At 45.9% G+C, this 21,277-nt stretch overlaps 1 protein-coding gene across 1 annotated transcript in view; it reads left to right on the forward strand.

Moving 5' to 3' along the window:
• Positions 1-6,230: 6,230 nt before the first annotated feature.
• LOC134348333 (caspase-8-like) overlaps positions 6,231-21,277 on the forward strand; it is a 61,863-nt gene continuing 46,816 nt past the window's right edge. The window contains exons 1-2 of the mRNA XM_063051528.1: positions 6,231-6,314; positions 12,308-12,598. Of these exons, the coding sequence (XP_062907598.1) occupies positions 12,315-12,598 (284 nt within the window). The 5' untranslated portion in view covers positions 6,231-6,314; positions 12,308-12,314. The remainder of the gene's footprint in view (positions 6,315-12,307; positions 12,599-21,277) is intronic.

The following is a 21,277-nucleotide window of genomic DNA, read 5'->3' on the forward strand; positions in this document are numbered from 1 at the left end:
ACTTGGCCTCCATAGCTGCCTGTGGCAAAGAATTCCACAGATCACCACTTTCTGGTTAAAGAAATCCCTCTTCATCTCCACTCTCAAAGGATGCCCCTCTATTCTGAGGCTGAGTCCTCTGGTCTTAGACTCTCCCACCATAGGAAACATCCTCTTCATATCCACTCTATCAAGGCCTTTCACCATTCCATAGGTTTCAACGAGGTCACCCTTCATCCTTCTGAATTCCGGTGAATACAGGCCCAGAGCCATCAGACGCTCTTCATATGACAAGCCATTCAATCCTGGAATCATTTTTGTGAACCTCCTTTGAACCTTCTCCAGTTTCAGTACATCCTTTCTAAGATAAAGGTCCAGACCTGTTCACAAGCTCCAAGTGAGGCTTCACTAGTGTTTTACAAACTTTCAACATTACATCCTTGCTTTATATTGTAGTCTTCATGAAATGAATGTTAACATTGCAGTTGCCTTCCTCAACCTGCAAATTAACCTTTAGGGAATCCTGCATAAGGACTGCCTAGTCTCTTTGCACCTCAGTTTTTTGTATTTTCTCTCCATTTAGAAAATAGTCAACCCTTTCATTTCTTCGACCAAAGTGCATGACCATACACTTCCTGACACTGTATTCCATCTGCCATTTCTTTGCCCATTGTCCTAATCTGTCTAAGTCCTTCTGTAGCCTCCCTACTTCCTCAAAACTATCTGCTCTTCCACCTATCTTCAGCTCATCTGCAAACTTTGCAACAAAGCCATCAATTCTATCATGCAAATCATTGACATATAAAGTAAATAATTTTAAAGGGAACAAAGCAAAAATTCCCCCTGAAGACCCTGCCAGGTGGAAGATCCTCATTTCACTTCTTCCTGCAGCCCACCTGTATCTCTGCTTTGTCCCATTCCACGTGCCGCCTACGGAATTTTGCTGGTGATGCATTTAGGTCCCAACCACCTGGTCCTTTCCCCAGTTCTGCCACCCTGGTCAAATCGGAAACATCCATGGGATCATGACAAGTTGCACACAAAATTGGCTCATTGAGAAGAAATCATTGATCTGACCAAATACCTCGAGATGATTTTACAATCAGCTGTGTCTCTGGATACCTTAACATGTACTCTATTTTTAAACATTAACCTTCTTGTGCTGAAACCATTTTCCCATTAAGACAAAGGCATTATTTAGATTTCCAGTAAAATTTACCCAGTGGTACTTCTGAGAAATGAAGGCAAGTATCAGTTGAATTGTCATAAACACAAGGAATTCTGTAGATGCTGGAAATCCAAAGCAACATATACAAAATGCTGGAGGAACTCAGCGGTTAAGGATGTATCTCTACAGACAATATTTCAGGTCAAGACCCTTCTTCAGGAAAGTCGAATTTGTCAGACTGGAGTTGGAAATCTAACAGGTGTGACCTGCACAAATAGGACGGGTTGCACTTGAATCCAAGGGGGACCAATATCCTGGTGGGGAGGTTTGCTAAGGCTACTGGGGAGAGTTTAAACTAGAATTGTTGGGGGGGTGGGAACTGAACTGAAGAGACTGGGGAAGAGGCGGTTGGCTCACAAATAGAGAAAGCTTGGAGACAGTGCGAGAGGGAGGATAGGCAGGTGATAGAGAAGGGATGCGCTCAGACTGACAGTTTGATATGTGTCTATTTTAACGCGAGGAGTATTGTGAACAAAACGGTTGAGCTTAGAATGTTGATCAGTACTTGGAGTCATGGTGTTGTGGCCATTACAGAGACTTGGATGGCTCAGGGACAGTAATGGTTACTTCAAGTGCTGGGTTTTAGGTGTTCCAGAAAGGACAGGGAGAGGGGCAAGAGAGGTGGGGGCGTGGCACTGTTGATCAGAGATAGAGTCACGGCTGCAGAAAAGGTGAACGTCATGGAGGGATTGTCTACAGAGACTCTGTGGGTGGAGGTTAGGAACAGGAAGGGGTCAATAACTCTACTGGGTATTTCTTATAGGCCACCCAATAGTAACAGGGGTGTCGAGGAGCAGATAGGGAAACAGATCCTGGAAAGGTGTAATGATAACAGAGTTGTCGTGGTAAGAGATTTTAATTTCCCAAATATCGATTGGCATCTCCCTAGAGCAAGGGGTTTCGATGGGGTGGAGTTTGTTAGGTGTGTTCAGGAAGGTTTCCTGACACAATATGTAGGTAAGCCTACAAGAGAAGAGACTGTACTTGATTTGGTATGGGGAAATGAACCTGGTCAGGTTCACCTGATCTCTCAGTGTGAGAGCATTTTGGAGATAGTGATCATAATTCTATCTCCTTTACAATAGTATTGGAGAGAGATAGGAACAGAGTAGTTAGAAAAGCACTTAATTGGAGTAGGGGGAATTATGAGGCTATCAAGCAGGAACTTGGAAGCCTAACTTGGGAGCAGATGTTCACAGGGAAAAGTACGGAAGAAATGTGGCATATGTTCAGGGGATATTTGTGTGGAGTTCTGTATAGGTACATTCCAATGAGACAAGGAAGCTATGGTAGGGCACAGGAACCGTGGTGTACAAAGGCTGTAATAAATATAGTCAAGAAGAAAAGAAAAGCTTACCAAAGGTTCAGGGAGCTAGGTAATGTTCGAGATCTAGAAGATTATAAGGCTAACAGGAAGGAGCTTAAGAAGAAAATTAGGAGAGCCAGAAGGGGCCATGAGAAGGCCTTGGTGGGCAGGATTAAGGAAAACCCCAAGGCATTTTACAAGTATGTGAAGAGCAAGAGGATAGGATGTGAAAGAATAGGACCTATCAAGTGTGACAGTGGCAAAGTATATATGGAACTGGAGGAAATAGCAGAGGTACTTAATGAATACTTTACTTCAGTATTCACTATGGAAAAGGATCTTGGTGATTGTAGTGATGACTTGCAGTGGACTGAAAAGCTTGAGCATGTAGATTATTAAAATCGGGAGTCCTTGAGCTTTTGGAAAGCATCAAGTTGGATAAGTTGCTGGGACCGGATGAAATGTACCCCAGGCTACTGTGGGAGGCGAGAGAGGAGATTGCTGAGCCTCTGGTGATGATCATTGCATCATCAATGGGGACGAGAGAGGTTCCAGAGGATTGGAGGGTTGCAGATGTTGTTCCCTTATTCAAGAAAGGGAGTAGGGATAGCCCAGGAAATTATAGACCAGTGAGTCTTACTTCAGTGGTTGGTAAGTTGATGGAGAAGATCCTGAGAGGCAGGATTTGGAGAGGTATTAAATGATTAGGAATAGTCAGCATGGCTTTGTCAAGGGCAGGTCGTGCCTTACGAACCTGAGTGAATTTTTTGAGGATGTGACTAAACACGTTGATGAAGGTTGAGCAGCAGATGTAGTGTATATGGATTTCATCAAGGCATTTGATAAGGTACCACATGCAAGGCTTATTGAGAAAGTAAGGAGGCATGGGATCCAAGGGGACATTGCTTTGTGGATCCAGAACTGGCTTGCCCACAGAAGGCAAAGAGTGGTTGTAGATGGGTCATGTTCAGCATGGAGGTCAGTGACCAGTGGTGTGCCTCAGGGATCTGTTCTGCGACCCTTACTCTTCATGATTCTTTATAAATGACCTGGATGATGAAGTGGAGAGATGGGTTAGAGAGTTTGCTGATGACATGAAGGTTGGGGGTGTTGTGGATAGTGTAGAAGGCTGTCAGAGGTTACAGTGGGACATTGATAGGATGCAAAACTGGGCTGAGAAGTGACAGATGGAGCTCAACCCAGATAAGTGTGAAGTGGTTCATTTTGGTAGGTCAAATGTGATGGCAGATTATAGTATTAATGTAAGACTCTTGGCAGTGTGGAGGATCAGTGGGATCTTGGAGTCCGAGTCCATAGGATGCTCGAAGCAGCTGCACAGGGTTATTGGTCTTCATCAATCGTGGTGTTGAACTTAGGAGCCGAGAGGTAATGTTGCAGTTATATAGGACCCTGGTCAGACCCCACTTGGAGTACTGTGCTCAGTTCTGGTCGCCTCACTGCAGGAAGGATGTGGAAACCATAGAAAGAGTACAGAGGAGATTTACAAGGATGTTGTCTGGATTGGGGAGCATGCCTTATGAAAACAGGTTGAGTGAACTCGGCCTTTTCTCCTTGGAGCGGAGGAGGATGAGAGGTGACCTGATAGAGGTGTATAAGATGATTAGAGGCATTGATTGTGTGGATAGTCAGAGGCTTTTTCCCAGGGCTGAAATGGCTGCCACAAGTGGACACAGGTTTAAGGTGCTTGGAAGTAGGTATGGAGGAGATGTCAGGGGTAACTTTTTCACACAGAGAGTGGTGAGTGTGTGGAATGGGCTGCCGGCAATACTGATGGAGGCAGATATGATAGCGAATTTTAAGAGACTTTTGGATAGGTACATGGAGCTTAGAAAAACAGAGGGCTATGGGTAAGCCTAGTAATTTCTAAGGTAGGGACATGTTCGGCACAAATTTGTGGGCCGGGGGGCCTGTAATGTGCTGTAGGTTTTCTATGTTTCTACACTTCTAGAACTTTTTCACTTGCCTCCACCATGTACAATTGCCTTTGTGTAAGAGGTTTTTCCAAATCACATGATTTACTGTAATAATAAATGACTCATCGTAGCAAAGTTCATTTTTGAAATTGTAGTCGTAGCAATATATTAAGAGACAGATTTTTAAAACAGCCGTAGGACATGAAAGTCTTACTCTTCTCCCTACTGTTAGGTTAGCAGTATGCTGGCACGTAGATTCATGACGCAAACAACAGGAATTCTGCAGATGCTGGAAATTCAAGCAACACATATCAAAGTTGCTGGTGAAAGCAGCAGGCCAGGCAGCATCTCTAGGAAGAGGTACAGTCGACGTTTCAGGCCGAGACCCTTCATCAGGACTAACTGAAGGAAGAGTTAGTAAGAGATTTGAAAGTGGGAGGGAGAGGGGGAGATCCAAAATGATAGGAGAAGACAGGAGGGGGAGGGATGGAGCCAAGAGCTGGACAGGTGATTGGCAAAGGGGATATGAGAGGATCATGGGACAGGAGGTCCGGGGAGAAAGACAAGGGGGGGGAACCCAGAGGATGGGCAAGAGGTATAGTCAGAGGGACAGAGGGAGAAAAAGGAGAGTGAGAGAAAGCATGTGTGTGTATAAAAATAAATAACGGATGAGGTACGAGGGGGAGGTGGGGCATTAGCAGAAGTTAGAGAAGTCAACATTAACTTCTCTAACTTCCGCAAATGCCCCACCTCCCCCTTGTACCCCATCCGTTATTTATTCATTTATAGGCACACATTCTTTCTCTCTCTCCTTTTTCTCCCTCTGTCCCTCTGACTATACCCCTTGCCCATCCTCTTTCCCCCACCTTTTCTTTCTCCCCGGGCCTCCTGTCCCATGATCCTCTCATATCCCCTTTGCCAATCACCTGTCCAGCTCTTGGCTCCATCCCTCCCCCTCCTGTCTTCTCCTATTTTCAAATCTCTTAATATCTCTTCCTTCAGTTAGTCCTGACGAAGGGTCTCGGCCTGAAACGTCGACTGTACCTCTTCCTAGAGATGCTGCCTGGCCTGCTGGGTTCATGACACCTTGTTTTATTTGACCACATACTCCTTTGGTCCCTACCCTTTCTCTCAAATGCAGTAAATTTTCTCCAACAAAATACTGGGAAGATGGTAATTATCTTCTTTGCCCCTTGTGACAACACCTTTTACCTGGCCCTGGACCCCAGAAACTGATGCAGAAATTTGACTGTCCTGCTATCATGTTGCAACAGTTTTGAAGTCCTATTTATGCCAACAATAAAACAGTACATTTGCACGTCTGTAAAATTGACTACCTGCCTCTTTCTCAGCACATCAGCTGCTGACACCATCACCTGTACCTTTCTTCTCCCATTGCAGCTCAGAGTGAAATCCAGCAGTCTGTAGGCTGAAGAGTACTAACTATTCCTGAACCTGGTGGTGTGTGGGACCTACTGTACATTTAACATCACAAATCAGGGAGAAGAAATATGTTTCTGATTCTGACATTTCGTGTTGCAGTTTTACACCACGCAGGAACAAGTGGATGCATTTCTTCAACAGATTCGGTTGTGACACTTGAAAAGTTTATATACCTTGGGCCGGGGGGGGGGTGGACGAGAAAAACTAGCTGGAGCGGGTGTCTGATTGTGTCCATTTGCTGGTTGCAAACTGCTGAAACTAGGTCGTATCCAATTCAACCAGGAGGTGTTCCCCCCCACCCCCCATTTCCTGGGCGTGACAAAGCTATATATTTGAAGGAACTGCGGTCAGTTTTATCACTTAGAAGCAAACCAGTCGGCAAAGCTTCTCGATCGAAACTTCGCCGGGGGAAAAAGACGCGAGGGTAAATTTTAATCTTTCTTTCCATAATCGTGAATTGTTGTTGTGGCTCCGACTAAGAGAAACAATTAGTAGAAGGAAAATGGAAAGTATAGCTTAGGCAAGTTTGAAAGGGCTAAGAAATGTGTGTGTGTGTGTGTGGTAGGGGTGGGGGGCGGTTACACCAAGCTCTGGCTGTGAATAGACAGGGGACGGCTCGGCTTACTGGCCTCAGACTAGCCGCGGACAGGTCTGGCTCTGGCTGCCCCCAAGCAAGCCGCAGTTCCTTGCCGCCCTTTCCCTTGAGCAAAGACATCCCGCTGGAAGAATATGAAGAATCGACACTTCGTGCTTGGCAACACACAGAAAATACTGCAAGAACTCAGAAGACCAGGCAGGATCCATGGAAAAAAGTACAGTCGACGTTTCGGGGCGAGGCTCTTCGTGCTTGGTGTCGGTCTGTGCCCCTTATCTAGCGCCGCGATTCGGCCTACCCATGTTCTTTCCCTTTCCAAAACCGCCACCGCACTTCACCTGAAACCACGTCCAAATTGCCGTGGTATCTCTGCCGGTCCGGAAGCAGCTGTGGAGGAAAGTGGCCTCAGAGTCGTCCTCGACTGCAGTTCGATTTGATAAAGCTTCCTCGACACAGTTCTGATCCTCTCGGCAGATACTGCCTGTTCCACTGCTCCCCCGCTTTTAGCTCAGAGACTTGTTGCTATTTTGAATGCTTTTCACCACCACGGGCAACGTTTCAGCACACCGATCTCTAAGCAAGGGAGATTTCATTTTTCCCCCCTCCGAAATCAACATGGTTCACTGCAGAGTTTCTGAGGTGCTGCCCTTCCGCTCTAGAACTCTCAAGCAAGAATCGGAATCAGGTTTAATGTCACCGGCACATGTCGTGAAATTTGTTAACCTGGCAGCAGCAATACAATGAAATACATAATAAATATAGAGAAAAAGCCGAATTACAGTAAGTATATGTCTATTAAATAGTTGAGTTAAAATAAGTGCTACAAACAAAAAGTAATGAGGTAGTATTCGTGGGTTCAGTGCCCAGTCTGATAGAAATCGGATGGCAGAGGGAAAGAAGCTATACCTGAATTGCTGAGTGGGTGCCTTCAGGCTTCTGTACCTCCTTCCCGAAGGGAACAATGAGAAGAATGCGTGCCCTGGGTGGTGGGGGTCCTTAATGATGGACGCCGCCTTCTTAAAACACCAGGATGTCTTGGATACTCTGGAGGCTAGTACCTGTGATGGAGCTGACTAATCTTACAACTTTCTGCAACTTACTTCGATGTTGTGCGGTAGCGCCCCCCCCCCCCCCCCGTGGATTCACACCACCGTTCAACCCCTGCAGCATCTATACCGATATATCTCACATTTTACCGGAGAATAGTTTAACACAGGTTTAAACACACAATCCACTGGCTCAGCGCTCAGGGCAATCACACAGCATCCAACGAAATCGATCCCGGGCAATACCCTCACAATAAAACCCCCCGGTTTCCTTGGCTGCGTAAATCTAGGGAAGGCACTCTCCTGTCCCGCCAAACCCGGGAGATTGCGGCTCGTCCCACCCAAACCCCGGTTTGTGTGGATGCTGTGTCACTTGCTACCCTGTTACAAATTAATGCCACGGAATAACAGACAGTACACTGCATACAATTAAAGGAATTATATTTACGAATCTTAACTAAAGGGTTAGTAAAGACAAACAAAAAGAAAAGGGCCCATTCTAATTAAACAGTCAAAAGTGCACAAGTTCATCGAATCACGGCCCCGCTCCGGGTCGCATCCTACGACTTGTTCTCTCCAGTGTCTTCTCTCTTCATCTCCCGCCAAAACAAAAACCCCAGGACCAACCTTGGTGTCCCTCAACAACAAAACCTCCAGTTCCACCATCCTAATTGGACGGCACACATTCCTCATCATCCCTTACCCTTCAACAACCACCCAGACAGGCTGGAAGCAGAACAGACTGCTCTTCCAGAACTGCAAAATGAAATACCTGCAGCGTAACAGTAAAAATGTGAACCAGGCCATTACACTTAAATAAGATAAATTAAGTTCTATATATCTTTGTAATTTAAAGTATGTGTGTATTGCAACAAATTTTGCTGCACACGTCAGCGATATTAAACCTGATCCTAATTGTGAGATCTGCTAGCAGCACTCCTACTAAGGTTGGATTATGGTTTATAAAGCTGGAGCATCCCCACCTAATGAAGCCCAATGTCCCATATATTCCTTCATGGCATTATCTAACTAGGTTGCCGCCTGAGTGTGTACTCCAATGTGAATATCTCTGGAATGGTGGAAAGGCTTTTGGGTTAATCACTAGCTGGCCCAGAAAGTTTCCTCGTCAAGGATGGCTTTCAGGATGTTGGTGGTAGGGTTCCAGACTTTTTTTTTATGTCATTGGATATCAAAGGTAAATGTTTAGAATCTGTTTTTAGAGATGGTGAGTGCCTGGTACCTTTCAGTTGCGAATGTTACTTGCGACATCTATCTTCTATATTATACTACTAAAACTCATGCTCTGTCTGTCTGTTTGTGACCTCCAATTAGCGCAAACGGTGCATTACAGCGGCACTTTTTTTGGCTAAATCCAATTAAAATGCGCTAACTTACAGAACGCAGGCAATGTTCAGGGTTATATATTCGAATAAAATTGCTCATTCGCCAAAATAAACAGGCTGCCTTTTAACCCGAGAGCCGATCGGCCATCATGCTAATTGCACGCGACAGCCCGACGCATGCGCACGGCCAGCCTCAGCAGCGACACCTACCGGAGAAAAAGGGCAGGGCAGCTTCCCTTCCTCCACCATCAACTCTGCTTTTTTTAAAGAAAGGGGCTTCCCTTTCTCCACCATCAACTCTGCTCTCAAACGCATCTCCCCCATTTCACATACATCTGTTCTCACTCCATCCTCCCGCCACCCCACTAGGAAAAGGGTTCCCCTTGTCCTCACCTACCACCCCACAAGCCTCCGGGTCCAACATATAATTCTCCGTAACTTCCGCCACCTCCAACGGGATCCCACCACTAAGCACATCTTTCCCTCCCCCTGCTGCTTTCCGCAGGGATTGCTCCCTACGCGACTCCCTTGTCCAATCGTCCCCCCCATCCCTCCCCACTGATCTCCCTCCTGGCACTTATCCGTGTAAGCGGAACAAGTGCTACACATGCCCTTACACTTCCTCCCTTATCGCCATTCAGGGCCCCAGACAGTCCTTTCAGGTGAGGCGACACTTCACCTGTGAGTTAGCTGGGGTGATATACTGCATCCGGTGCTCCCGATGTTGCCTTCTCTATATTGGCGAGACCTGACGCAGACTGGGAGACCATTTCGCTGAACACCTACGCTCTGTCCGCCAGAGAAAGCAGGATCTCCCGGTGGCCACACATTTTAATTCCACATCCCATTCCCATTCTGACATGTCTATCCATGGCCTCCTCTACTGTAAAGATGAAGCCACACTCAGGTTGGAGGAACAACACCTTATATTCCGTCTGGGTAGCCTCCAACCTGATGGCATGAACATTGACTTCTCAAACTTCCGCTAATGCTCCACCTCCCCCTCGTACCCCATCCGTTATTTGTTTATATACACACATTCTTTTTCTCTCTCTCCTTTTTCTCCCTCTGTCCCTCTCACTATACCTCTTGCCCATCCTCTGGGTTTTTCCCCGCTCCCCCTTTTCTTTCTCCCTGGGCCTCCTGTCCCATGATCCTCTCATACCCCTTTTGCCAATCAACTGTCCAGCTCTTGGCTCCATCAATCCCCCTCCAATCTTCTCCTATCAGTTCGGATCTCCCCCTCCCACTTTCAAATCTCTTACTAGCTCTTCTTTCAGTTAGTCCTGACGAAGGGTCTCGGTCCAAAACGTCAACTGTACCTCTTCCTAGAGATGCTGCCTGGCCTGCTGTGTTCACCAGCAACTTTTATGTGTGTTGCTTCTATTTCGCGGGGTCACATTCTGCTAATCACCATCAGTATGTGCAGGATTGGGACAGATCTAACTGCCACCAATCAATAAGAGATAATTAAATCTTATTGTAATGACATACTTCAAGACACCCATAAAACCCTTTGTTGCAGTCAAAGGACAGCAGTGACTATATCACGTCCATCTAGGAGAGTGCCAACCACATCATCGAGAATAATCAGCATCCTTTGGTGTGAGTGCTTCGTATCTTCTATCCAGTATTAGGGTAAAAAAAAAACGGTCAGTCTAATTATGCCGCGTGGAAAGCGAAGGGGGACATTATGGTCAAGAGATGATGCCAAACGTCGTCGGGAAGCGGCAAGGAGAGGGAGAGAACAAGAATCGGATGAGGCCAGGGCCACATGACTCCAGGATCAAAGAGTCAGGACAAAAAAAGATTAGAGAAGAGGAGACAGAGGAGGAGAGGCATGCACGTCTCCAGGATCAGAGACAAACAACAAACAGCAGAAGAGATGAAGAGACGGGGAATGAAAGGGCTGCACATCTCCAGAATGACAACGAGAGGCACAAGGGTGGCAGATAAACCAGAAATGATACCATCAAAAGTGTCCTTTGTTAAATGAGGAGCAGCTATATTTGCTTTGCTATGCATCGTTCTTTAATAAACTGAGGTTTTCTACTTCAGTTTCCAAAGCAAAGCGATACCAATAGCATTCAGGAAAATTCAATGTTCATTCTGGTCACATCAGACTGCACTACTCTTCTCTCAAAGGGTGTCCTAGTGGGTCACCCTGTTGTCTAGTATCAACCCATGGCTTAATGTGTCTTGCGGTTTGTAAATATGAGTTACTTCATTTATGAAGGAGTTGAAAATGTAATTGAACACTGTGTATCGACAATGAACAGCCCCTTAGGCAGAGGGCAGGTAGTGTTGAGGAAGCAGGGAGTCTGCAGAAGGACTTTTGACAGATTAGGTGGAGGATGAAATAGAGTGTAGGGAAGTGTACGATCATGCACTTTGGTAGAAGGAATAAAGGTGTAGACTATATTCTAAATAGGGACAAAATTCAGAAAGCTGAGGTGCAAGGGGACTTGGGGATCCTAGTGCAGGATTCCCTGAGGGTTAACTTGCAGGTTGAGTCAGTGGTAAGGAAGGCAAATGCAATGTTGGCATTTCTTTCAAAAGGACCAGAATATAAAAGCAGGGATATAACTCTGAGGCTTTATAAGGCATTATGGTCTTGTGATGGAATGAAGATCATTGATGAAGTAGCTTTAGACGGTTGAGCCTAGGATATTGTCCTGAGGAACACATGGGGCAAGGATGATTGATCTGCAACAAAAACCACCATTTAAATTATACAAAATATGATTGGAGTTCATTCCCTTGATGCCCAGTAACTTCAGTGTTACCAGGGTGTTTTGATGCCACCCTCAAGTCAAAAGTCAAAGCAGTCACTCTCACCTCACTAACAGAGTTCAGCTGTGTGATTCATGTTTGGGACAACGATAATGTCTGAGGCCGAGGTGTCTTAGCAAAAACCAAATTGGCTTGGCAGAACTAAGTTATTAGTGAGCAAGTATTACTTCATAACCCCATGAGAGGACCTTCTGTCACTTTGCTGAGTAGTTTGAGTGTGAATTTGCCAGTCATATTTGTTCTGCTTTATGTGAACAGGACATACCTGGGCCATTTTCCTCGTTGTCTGGTGGATGTCAGTGTTGTAGCTGTACTGGAAATCTTGGATAGCGACACAGCTACTTCTGGAGTGCCAGTCTTCAGTACTGTATATTGTTTGATACTATCACCTTTCCTGTGTCCTGTGCTCTTACTCATCACATGGAGTGAAATAAATTGGCTGAAAATCAGCTTCTGAGTTTGGCCCTACCCCTTCAGATTTTTGATCCTCCTTCCCCATGCCTCCTCTGCCCCCTGACGACTGGGCATGGACCCTCTCCTGGCATTTGCCCTGGTCGTGGTTTTGATTATCTTTATACAGTCTAACAGTAGCAGTCATTTATCTCTGAGCTTACGTTTTGGTTTTCTTTTGGTCTACCAGGGAGAAAATGGCTGGTGAGTCCAGGCACCACTTAGTGAAAATAGCTGATGATCTGGATGAAGAGGAGCTAAGGGACCTGAGGTTCTTGTGCTCTGATCATCTTCCAACAGGCAAAGTGGTTAAGAATGCCCTAGAGTTAATTGAAGCACTGGAGCAACAAAACTTGGACATTTTACCTGAACTCCTGATTCGAATTCAGCGACCTAAGCTACTCTCCCATCTAAATAAGCGGAAGGCTGAAGTAGAGGAGAAGTTAAAACAACCTGGAATTTGTAAAATCGGAAGTTACAGGTATTTTCCTTTTCTTTCTAATTGTTTTATTTTAAACGGCACAGGAACAGGGCCTCTGCATATTCAAGTACCTAGCCAAGAGCCTCTTTAACACCTCTGTCATATCCACCACAAGCGCATTCAGGCACCCACCACTTTATGTAAAAACTTGGCTCCACATGGCTCTTCTAAACTTACTCCCTCTCACCTTAAATGCATACTCATTAAAAATTACTTCCTGAAGCCAGAGTTCACTCAATCATGTACTGACCAATTTTAACTTCCTCCTTCCATGCCTAAAGGGTTTGGATCCTGACCGTAAGTTAGCTAATTGATTCTCACTAGGCTCGTAGCTTCTCAGGACATCTGGTGGACGGCAGCCGGAGTGAAACTAGTGGCAGGACATTCATGGTCTCATGCCGTCTCTGTCAGGGAGGTGAGGGACAGCAGAGAGGGTGCCTTTTACTGCATAAGAAATCAATTATCAGCAGAAAAATAAGTTGCTGGAGGAACTCAGTAGGTCAGGATCTTAGTAGCTCTATGAAGGTGAAGGATTCTTGTGTTGGTCTTGCCTTGAAGGAATTGTTCTGAAGAAGGGTCCTCAACCTGAAGCATTGGCTATGTTCCTCTCTGCACTAATCATGGTTCATGTGCTGAGTGTCAAGCACTTTCTGTTCTTGCTTAGGGTTTTCAGTATCTGCTGTCTCTGGATTTTCATAAAATAAGTGATGAATACTTCTTTCATTTCTGTTTGCTGGACCATTGCTTACAAAACTGAGTGCCCTTAAACTAATCCATTACCAGAATGACCCATTTACCCATTTAAAGGTAATTCTATTATCTCTCTAATTATCTATATTCCTTCACATTTCCAGGATGGTTTTGGTGTCTTTTTCTGTGAAGAGAGATGCAAAATACTTTTCATTTCTCTGTTTCCCATTACAATTTCCTTTGTCTCAATCCACTTTGATTTTAGTTATTTTATTCCCTTTCTATGCTTCCCATAGTCCAATTTACATTTCTTCCTGGACCACGTGTTTACAAAGTTACAGCGCCTTGTAAAAGTATTCAGCCCCCAATCCTTTGTTCACAGAAATGAACATTGCAACCAGGGATTTTGATCAATTTAACTGAGATTTTTATTTGTGAATCACATGCTCCTTTTTTTTCACAGTCCAATAAACAGGGAAAATGGTAAAGCATAAAAAAATTAAATAATTCAAAACTGAAATGTCAGCAGTTCAAAAGTATTCATCTCCCTTTGTTCAGCACTTAGTTCCACCATCTCTTGCAACTATTACAGCCAGTAATCTTATTGGATAAGTCTCTATTAGGTTTGCACAATGTAATGGAGCAAGATTTGTCCATTCTTCCTTGCAAAATTGCTCAAGCTGTATCAGGTTGGTTAGGGAGCAGCGGTGGACAGCAACCTTGAGGTCTTACCAGAGGTGTTCGATCGGGTTAAGGTCAGGACTCTGACTGGGTCTCTCAAGGATGTAAACTTTCTTCATTTGCAGCCACTCCATGGCTGTTCTGGCAATGTGCACAGTCAACGTTTCAGTCCTGATGGAGGGTCTCGGCCCGAAACGTTGACAGTTTACTCTTTTCCATAGAAGCTGCCTGGCCTGCTGATTTCCTCCAGCATTTTGTATGTGTTGCTTGAAAAGCATCCCAATAGCCTGATGCTACTTTCGCCATATTTTACAGTGGGGATGGTGTTACCTGGCTGATGTACGATATAAGATTTATGCCACACATACCACTTACTGTTGAGGCCAAGAAGTTCCACTTTAGTCTCATTTGATCACAAGACCTTCTTCCACATCTTTACAGTATCTTCCAAGTGACACTTTGCAAAATCTTTAAGGGCAGGGATATACTTTTTTTATAAGCCAAGGCTACTTCCTTGTCACTCTTCCATAAACACCCTTCTATACAAGGCCTTAGAGATTGTGGAGCCATGAGGAGGTATTTACTCAGGTGATCCTCCAGTTGTAGCCATTGACTTCTGAACTCATTCAGAGTGACTGTTAGCCTCAATGGTAGCCTCTCTTATATGTGCCATTCTTCTCCAGCGACTAAGTTTAGACGGGTGGTCTGACCCAGGCAGTGTGACTATGGTTTCATATTTTCACGATGGGCTGCACTGAGCTCCAAGGTATGTTCAATGCCTTTGCGATGGTCTTGTACCCTTCCTCAGATTTGTGCTTCTCTATTATGATTTTCTTGACCTACCTAAATGTTTTTTTTTGTCTTCATTTTGGTTTGGTCTGTTGAAAATCTACCGTATTGTTGGACCTTACAGAGAGAGGGGGTATTTATTCAGGTGATCCTCGAATTTTCTACATGGGTGAGTTAATAAGGTGATATATTCAGCACCTGAGGAAAGTTAGCGTAGTAATTACAAAGGGATGAATACTTTTTCAGCCTCACAATTTTGGTTTTTAATTTTTAGTAAACTGTTGGCAGGTTTTAGAATTTTGATTTGACGTGATGCAGAATATTTTGTAGATTAACTCAAAAAATCTGACTTCAATATATTTTATGTTTAGAAAATGATTCTGTAAAATGTGAAAATAACTGTGGTTGTGAGTACTTTTTCAAGGCACTGGACCTTTCTTAATTAAAACCTTTGTTTTTTCTTACTTATTTCCAATGATCAGGCTTAACGTACATATTTTTGTTTCAATGTAAAGCTATCTTAAATTTCAGCTGTAGACACAACGGGCCATTTTCTTTTGAGTTTTGTTTTGCCTTAAAAATTTTATATATTCTATAAATTATGCACAAATTCATATCGTTTAATTACCATAGCCAATATAGCTCACATTTTACAGTTTGCTTTATTCAGATTTAAGATTCTAGTTTCAGATTGAACCAAATCACTTACATTTTTTGTATAAAATTAATCACATTATGATCACTATTAAAGGGCCTTTAACTACCAGATTACCAATGACACCTTCTCAAAGTTCAAAGTAAAATTTATTGTCAGAGTACACACATGTCATCACAGGATTCTTTTTCCTGTGGGCATACTTAGCTAATCTATAGAATGGTAACTGTAAACAAGATCAATGAACAGTAAACGGTGCAAATGCAAATATAAATAAATAACAGGAGGATGAAATAATGAGATACAGTCCTTAAAGAGAGACCATTGGTTGTGGGAACACCAGAAATAGAATGAGTGTAGCTATCCCCTTTTGTTCAAGAGACTGATGGGTAGAGGGGTAGTACTCACAAAATAACCTGCAGATGCTGTGATCAAAGCAATACTTTCAGTACGCTGGATGAACTCAGCAGGTCGGGCAGCATCAGTTAGAAATGATGAGTCGACGTTTCGGGCTGGAACCGTTCGTCAGGACTGAAGAATGAAAGATGGGGAAGGATTTGAAGAATGCTTGTAGCTTCAGTTGAAAGACCAGTAATTTGAAAGACAAAGGGGTGGGGGAGGGGAAGCATTGACGTCATAGCCCTGAAAACAATGGGTAGTAGAAGAAGGAGGAACCATGAGGGAACTGGGGGAGGGGGTAGAGTGAAATAGGGATAGAGGAAGGGAGGGGGAGGGAATTATCGGAAGTTGGAGAATTCTATGTTCATACCAAGGGGCTGGAGACTACCTGGACAGTATATGAGGTGTTGCTTCTCCAACCTGAGTTTAGCCTCATCATGGCAGTAGAGGAGGCCATGTATGAACATACCTGAATGGGAATGGGAAGCAGAGTTGAAGTGGGTGGCTACCGGGAGATCCTGTCTGTTGTGGCGGACGGAGTGGAGGTGTTCGACGAAGCGGTCCCCCAATCTGCGTCGGGTTTCACCGATGTAGAGGAGGCCACACCAGGAGCACCGGATGCAATAGATGACCCCAACAGACTCACAAGTGAAGTGTTGCCTCACCTGGAAGGACTGTTTGGGGCCCTGAATGGTTGCAAGAGATGAGGTGTAGGGACAGGTGTAGCACTTACGCTTACAGGGATAAAGTGCCGGGTGGGAGATCAGTGGGGATGGACATGCGGATAAGGGAGTCGCGGAGGGACCAATCCCTGCGGAAAGCGGAGAGGGGTTGAGAGGGAAAGATGTGCTTAGTGGTGGGTCCTGTTGAAGGTGGCAGAAGTTGTGGAGGATAATGTGCTGGATCCGGAGGCTGGTGGGGTGGTAGGTAAGGACAAGGGGAACTCTGTCCCTGTTGTGGTTGTAGGAGGATGGGGTGAGGGCCGAAGTGGGGGAAATGGAGGAGATGCGGGTGAGGGCATCATTGATGACGGTAGAAGGAAAACCACGATCCTTAAAGAAAGAGGACATTTGAGATGTCCTGGAACTGAAAGCCTCATCCTCGGAGCAGATGCGGCGGAGACGGAGGAACTGGGAATAGGGAATGGCATTTTTGCATGTGGCGGGGTGGGAAGAGGTATAGTCGAGGTAGTTATGAGAGTCAGTGGGCTTGTAGAAGATGTCAGTGGACAGTCTGTCTCCAGAGATGGAGACCGAGACATCTAGAAAGGGGGGAGAAGTGTCCAAGATAGAACAAGTGAGATTGAAGTAAAGTCGATGAAATTGACGAGCTCAGCATGGGTGCGGGAAGCAGCACCAATGTAGTCGTCAATGTAGTGAAGGAAAAGTTAGGGAGCAGTACCAGAATAGGTTTCGAACACAGACTGTTCCACATAACCAACGAAGAGGCAGGAATAGCTGGGTCCCATGCGAGTTCCCATAGCTACACCCTTAGTCTGAAGAAAGTGGGAAGAGCCAAAAGACAAGTTATTGAGTGTGAGAACCAGTTCCGCCAACCGGAGGAGGGTAGTGGTGGTTGGGAACTGGTGAGGTCTATTATCCAGGAAGTAGCGGAGGGCTTTGAGGCCTTCTTGATGGGAAATGGAGGTGTATAAGGATTGGGCATCCATAGCAAAAATGAAGCGGTTGGGACGGGGGAACTGGAAGTTATTGAAGAGGTGGAGGGCATGGGATGTATCGCGGCCGTAGGTGGGGAGGGACTATGGGTAACAAAATGGAGTCTAGGTAGGCAGATAGAAGTTCGGTTGGACAGGAGCAGGCAGAAACTATGGGTCTACCGGGACAGTCAGGCTTGTGTATCTTTGGGAGGAGGTAAAACCGAGCGGTACGGGGTGTGGGAATAATGAGTTTAGCGGCTGAGGATGGAAGGTCTCCGGAGTTGATAAGGGTGGTGATTGTGTGGGAGACAATGGTTTGTTGTTTTTTGGTGGGGTCCTGTTCCAGGGGTAAGTAAGAGGAGGTGTCAGAGAGCTGTCGTTTGGCCTCAGTGAGGTAGAGGTCCGTCCGCCAGACTACTATGGCACCATCTTTGTCAGCAGGTGTGATGGTCAGGTTTGGATTAGTGCGGAGAGAGTGGAGGGTAGTGTGTTCAGAGGGAGTGAGGTTGGAACAGGAGAGAGGAGTGGTGAAGTTGTGACGGTTGATATCTCGGCGACAGTTGGAGATGAAGAGATCGAGTGCAGGTAGAAGGCCTGGGCGGGGTGTCCAGGAGGAGGAGGAGGGTTGAAGACAGGAGAAGGGGTCATCAGTAGGGGGAGGGGAATCCTTGCCAGAGAAGTAGGCTCGGAGACGTAGGCGATGGAAGAAGAGTTCAGTGTCATGGCGGGCACGGAACTCACTGAGGTGTGGACAGAGGGGGACAAAAGTGAGGCCCTTGCTAAGGACAGAACGTTCTGCCTCAGAGAGGGGAGGATCAGAGGGGATGGTGAAGACATGGCAAGGGTTGGGGCTGGGGTCAGAGGATGGTGAAGAGTGAGAGGTATCAGGAGGGAGAGGAGAGTTGGAATGTTCAGGGAGAGCAGGGTTAGGGGAGGATGAGGAATCAGAGGAATGGAGGGGCGATGAGGGGTAGAGGGAAGTTTGGGAGTAGCTGGGTGGAAAGAGGGTAGTGGGGGAATAAGGTGAGCGGTGGGACCCAGTGGCAGTAGGAGCAGTTCCGGTTTGGAGAGTGTCGGGATCTCGGTCCGAGCTGGATTCGGAGCTGGGGGTGACGGAGCCTGTAGCCTGCAGGCCCCAGAACTGAGGTCGGAGTCGGAGGCGAGTGAGTCTATGGCCTGCTGGGGGCTGGTGCCCACATCCGGGAGGCCGTGGTTCCAGTCGGGGTCAGAATCAGAGGCGGATGCGTCTTCGGCCTGCCGAAGGCCTGAGAAGTCAGGGTCTGAGAGGTCGGGGTCCGGGCTGGAGCTGGTCGTCGTCATGGGCTCTAGGCGGGCAACCTTGTGGTCCTTCTTGGACGTGAGGAAGGAGAAGAAACGTCGGTTTGAGGCGTGAATCCGGCAGAGAATGAAGTGTAGGAGAGGTCCATGGCAGACGGTGGAGAGCGAGGCCCGGAGTGGTGGCAGAGAGAGGGATAGGGCCCTTAGGTATCTCCACATGGCAGCGAGTGTGGTGCGGAGAATCCTGCGGGAGCAGCGGTCAATGAAATGGAGGTACCTGGGATCCTCGCTGGGCCCAAACTGGGAGGCCTGGAACCGTAGCTGGAATTCCTGCGGTAACAGATGGCGGCAGTTACTAAGGGAAGCATTAACATCATAGCCCTGAAAACAATGGGTAGTAGAAGAAGGAGGCGGAACCATGAGGGAGCTGGGAGAGGAGGTAGAGTGAAATAGGGATAGAGGAAGGGAAGGGGAGGGAATTACCGGAAGTTGGACAATTTTATGTTCATACCAAGGGGCTGGAGACTACCTGGACAGTATATGAGGTGTTGCTCCTCCAACCTGAGTTTAGCCTCATCATGGCAGTAGAGGAGGCCATGTATAGAGATATCTGAACAGGAATGGGAAGCAGAGTTGAAGTGGGTGGCTACAGAGGGGTAATACTGTTCTTGAATCTGGTTGTCTGAGTCCAGAGGCTCCTGTACCTTCTACCCGATTTGAGCAGTGAGAAAAGATCATGGCCTGGGTGGTGAGGATCTTTGATGATGGATGCTGCTTTTCTATAGCAATGTTTTATGTAGATGTGCTGAATGGTTGAGAGGATTTTACCCGTGATGTACTGGGCCGAATCCACTATCTTTTGTAAGGTTTTCCGCTCAAAGCTATTAGTGATCCCATACCAGGCCGCAATGCAGCTAGTCAATACACTTTCCACCACACATCTATAGAAGATTTCTGATGACATGTCGAATCTCCGCAGACTCCTGAGAAAGTAGAGGTGCTGTTGTGCTCTCTTTGCAATTATATTTATATGATGTGTCCAGGACTGTTCCTCTGAGATAGTGACACCCAGGAATTTAAAGTTACTGACCCTTTCCACCTCTGATCCGCTGATGATTACTGGCTCATGGACCTCTGGTTTCACTCTCCTGAAGTCTACAATCAGTTTCTTGGTCTTATTGACATTGAGTGAGAGGTTGTTGTTATTATACCACTTGGCCAAGTTTTCAATCTCCCTCCTGAATGCTGATTCATCAACTCTTTGATACAGCCCACAACAGTGGTGTCATCAGCAAACTGGTATATGGTGTTGGAGCTGTGCTTGGCCACACAGACATACAGTAGGTGTAACGTGAGTAGAGCAGGGGGCTAAGTACTTGGATTTCCAGCATCTGCAGATTTTCTCTTGTTTGAGATTGTGGAGGAGATGCTTTCGCCAATCTGAACTGACTGCGGTCCACAAGTGGGGAAATCCAGGATCCAATTGCACAAGGGGGTTTTGAGGCCCAAGTCTTAGAGTTTCTCTGAGTCATATCTGTAATACATAATAACTATACGTAAGACCATAAGACCTTGGAGCCGAATTAGGCCATTCATCCCACTGACTCTGCTCTTCAATTTCATCATGGCTAATTTATTATCCCTCTCAAATCTATTTCTCCTGCCTTCTCCTTGTAACCTTTGACACCCTGACTAATCAAGAACTTATCAATCTCTGCTTTAAATATACCCAGTGACTTGGCCTCATAGCCAACTGTACCAATGGATTCTACAAATTCACTACCCTCTGGCTAAAGAACGTCCTCCCCCCTCACATCTGTTCCAAAGGGACGCTCTTCCATTCTGAGGCTGTGCCCTCTAGTCCTAGACTCCCCATTATAGGAAACATCCCCTCCACATCTACTAGTCTTTTCAATATTCAATATGTTTCATTGAGATCCCCCCTCTTTCTTCTAAACTCCAGTGAGTACAGGGCCAGAGCCATCAAACACTCCTCATATCTTAACCCTTTCATTCCTGGGATAATATATGATCAAAGTAGTTTGTTGGTGCTTCAACATCCTGACCTTATATTCTCCACAAATTCATCTTGAGAATAAGATAGACCTAAGGGCAAGATTACTGTATTGGAGAGAAATGAGGGATTGCTGTGTCCTCTGTTTAACAGACACATGGCTCACCTCAGACATGCCGGGTACAAGGCTTGAGGGCTTCCTGATCCATCAGATGGACTAGACTGCTGATTCAAAGAGAGCAGGTGGGGATCTGTGTTATATGATAAACTCTTCATGATGCTTTGGTGTAGCAGACTTGTACTCTGGTTCCCCCAACTGGGAACATCTAATGATCAAGTGCCATCCATTCTACTTACCGAGAAGGTTCTCCTCCGTGATCCTGATGGCAGTTTACATACCACCGAAGCGTGCTGGTAAACAAGCACTCGATTCTTTGAGTTCTGTGATTAACAAACAAGAAACAGCCTACCCTGATACATTTCAAATCCCTTCTGGGGACTTCAGTCAAGCTTTCT

The sequence above is a fragment of the Mobula hypostoma genome, chromosome 6, assembly GCF_963921235.1.
Source record: "Mobula hypostoma chromosome 6, sMobHyp1.1, whole genome shotgun sequence".
Taxonomy (NCBI): domain Eukaryota; kingdom Metazoa; phylum Chordata; class Chondrichthyes; order Myliobatiformes; family Myliobatidae; genus Mobula; species Mobula hypostoma.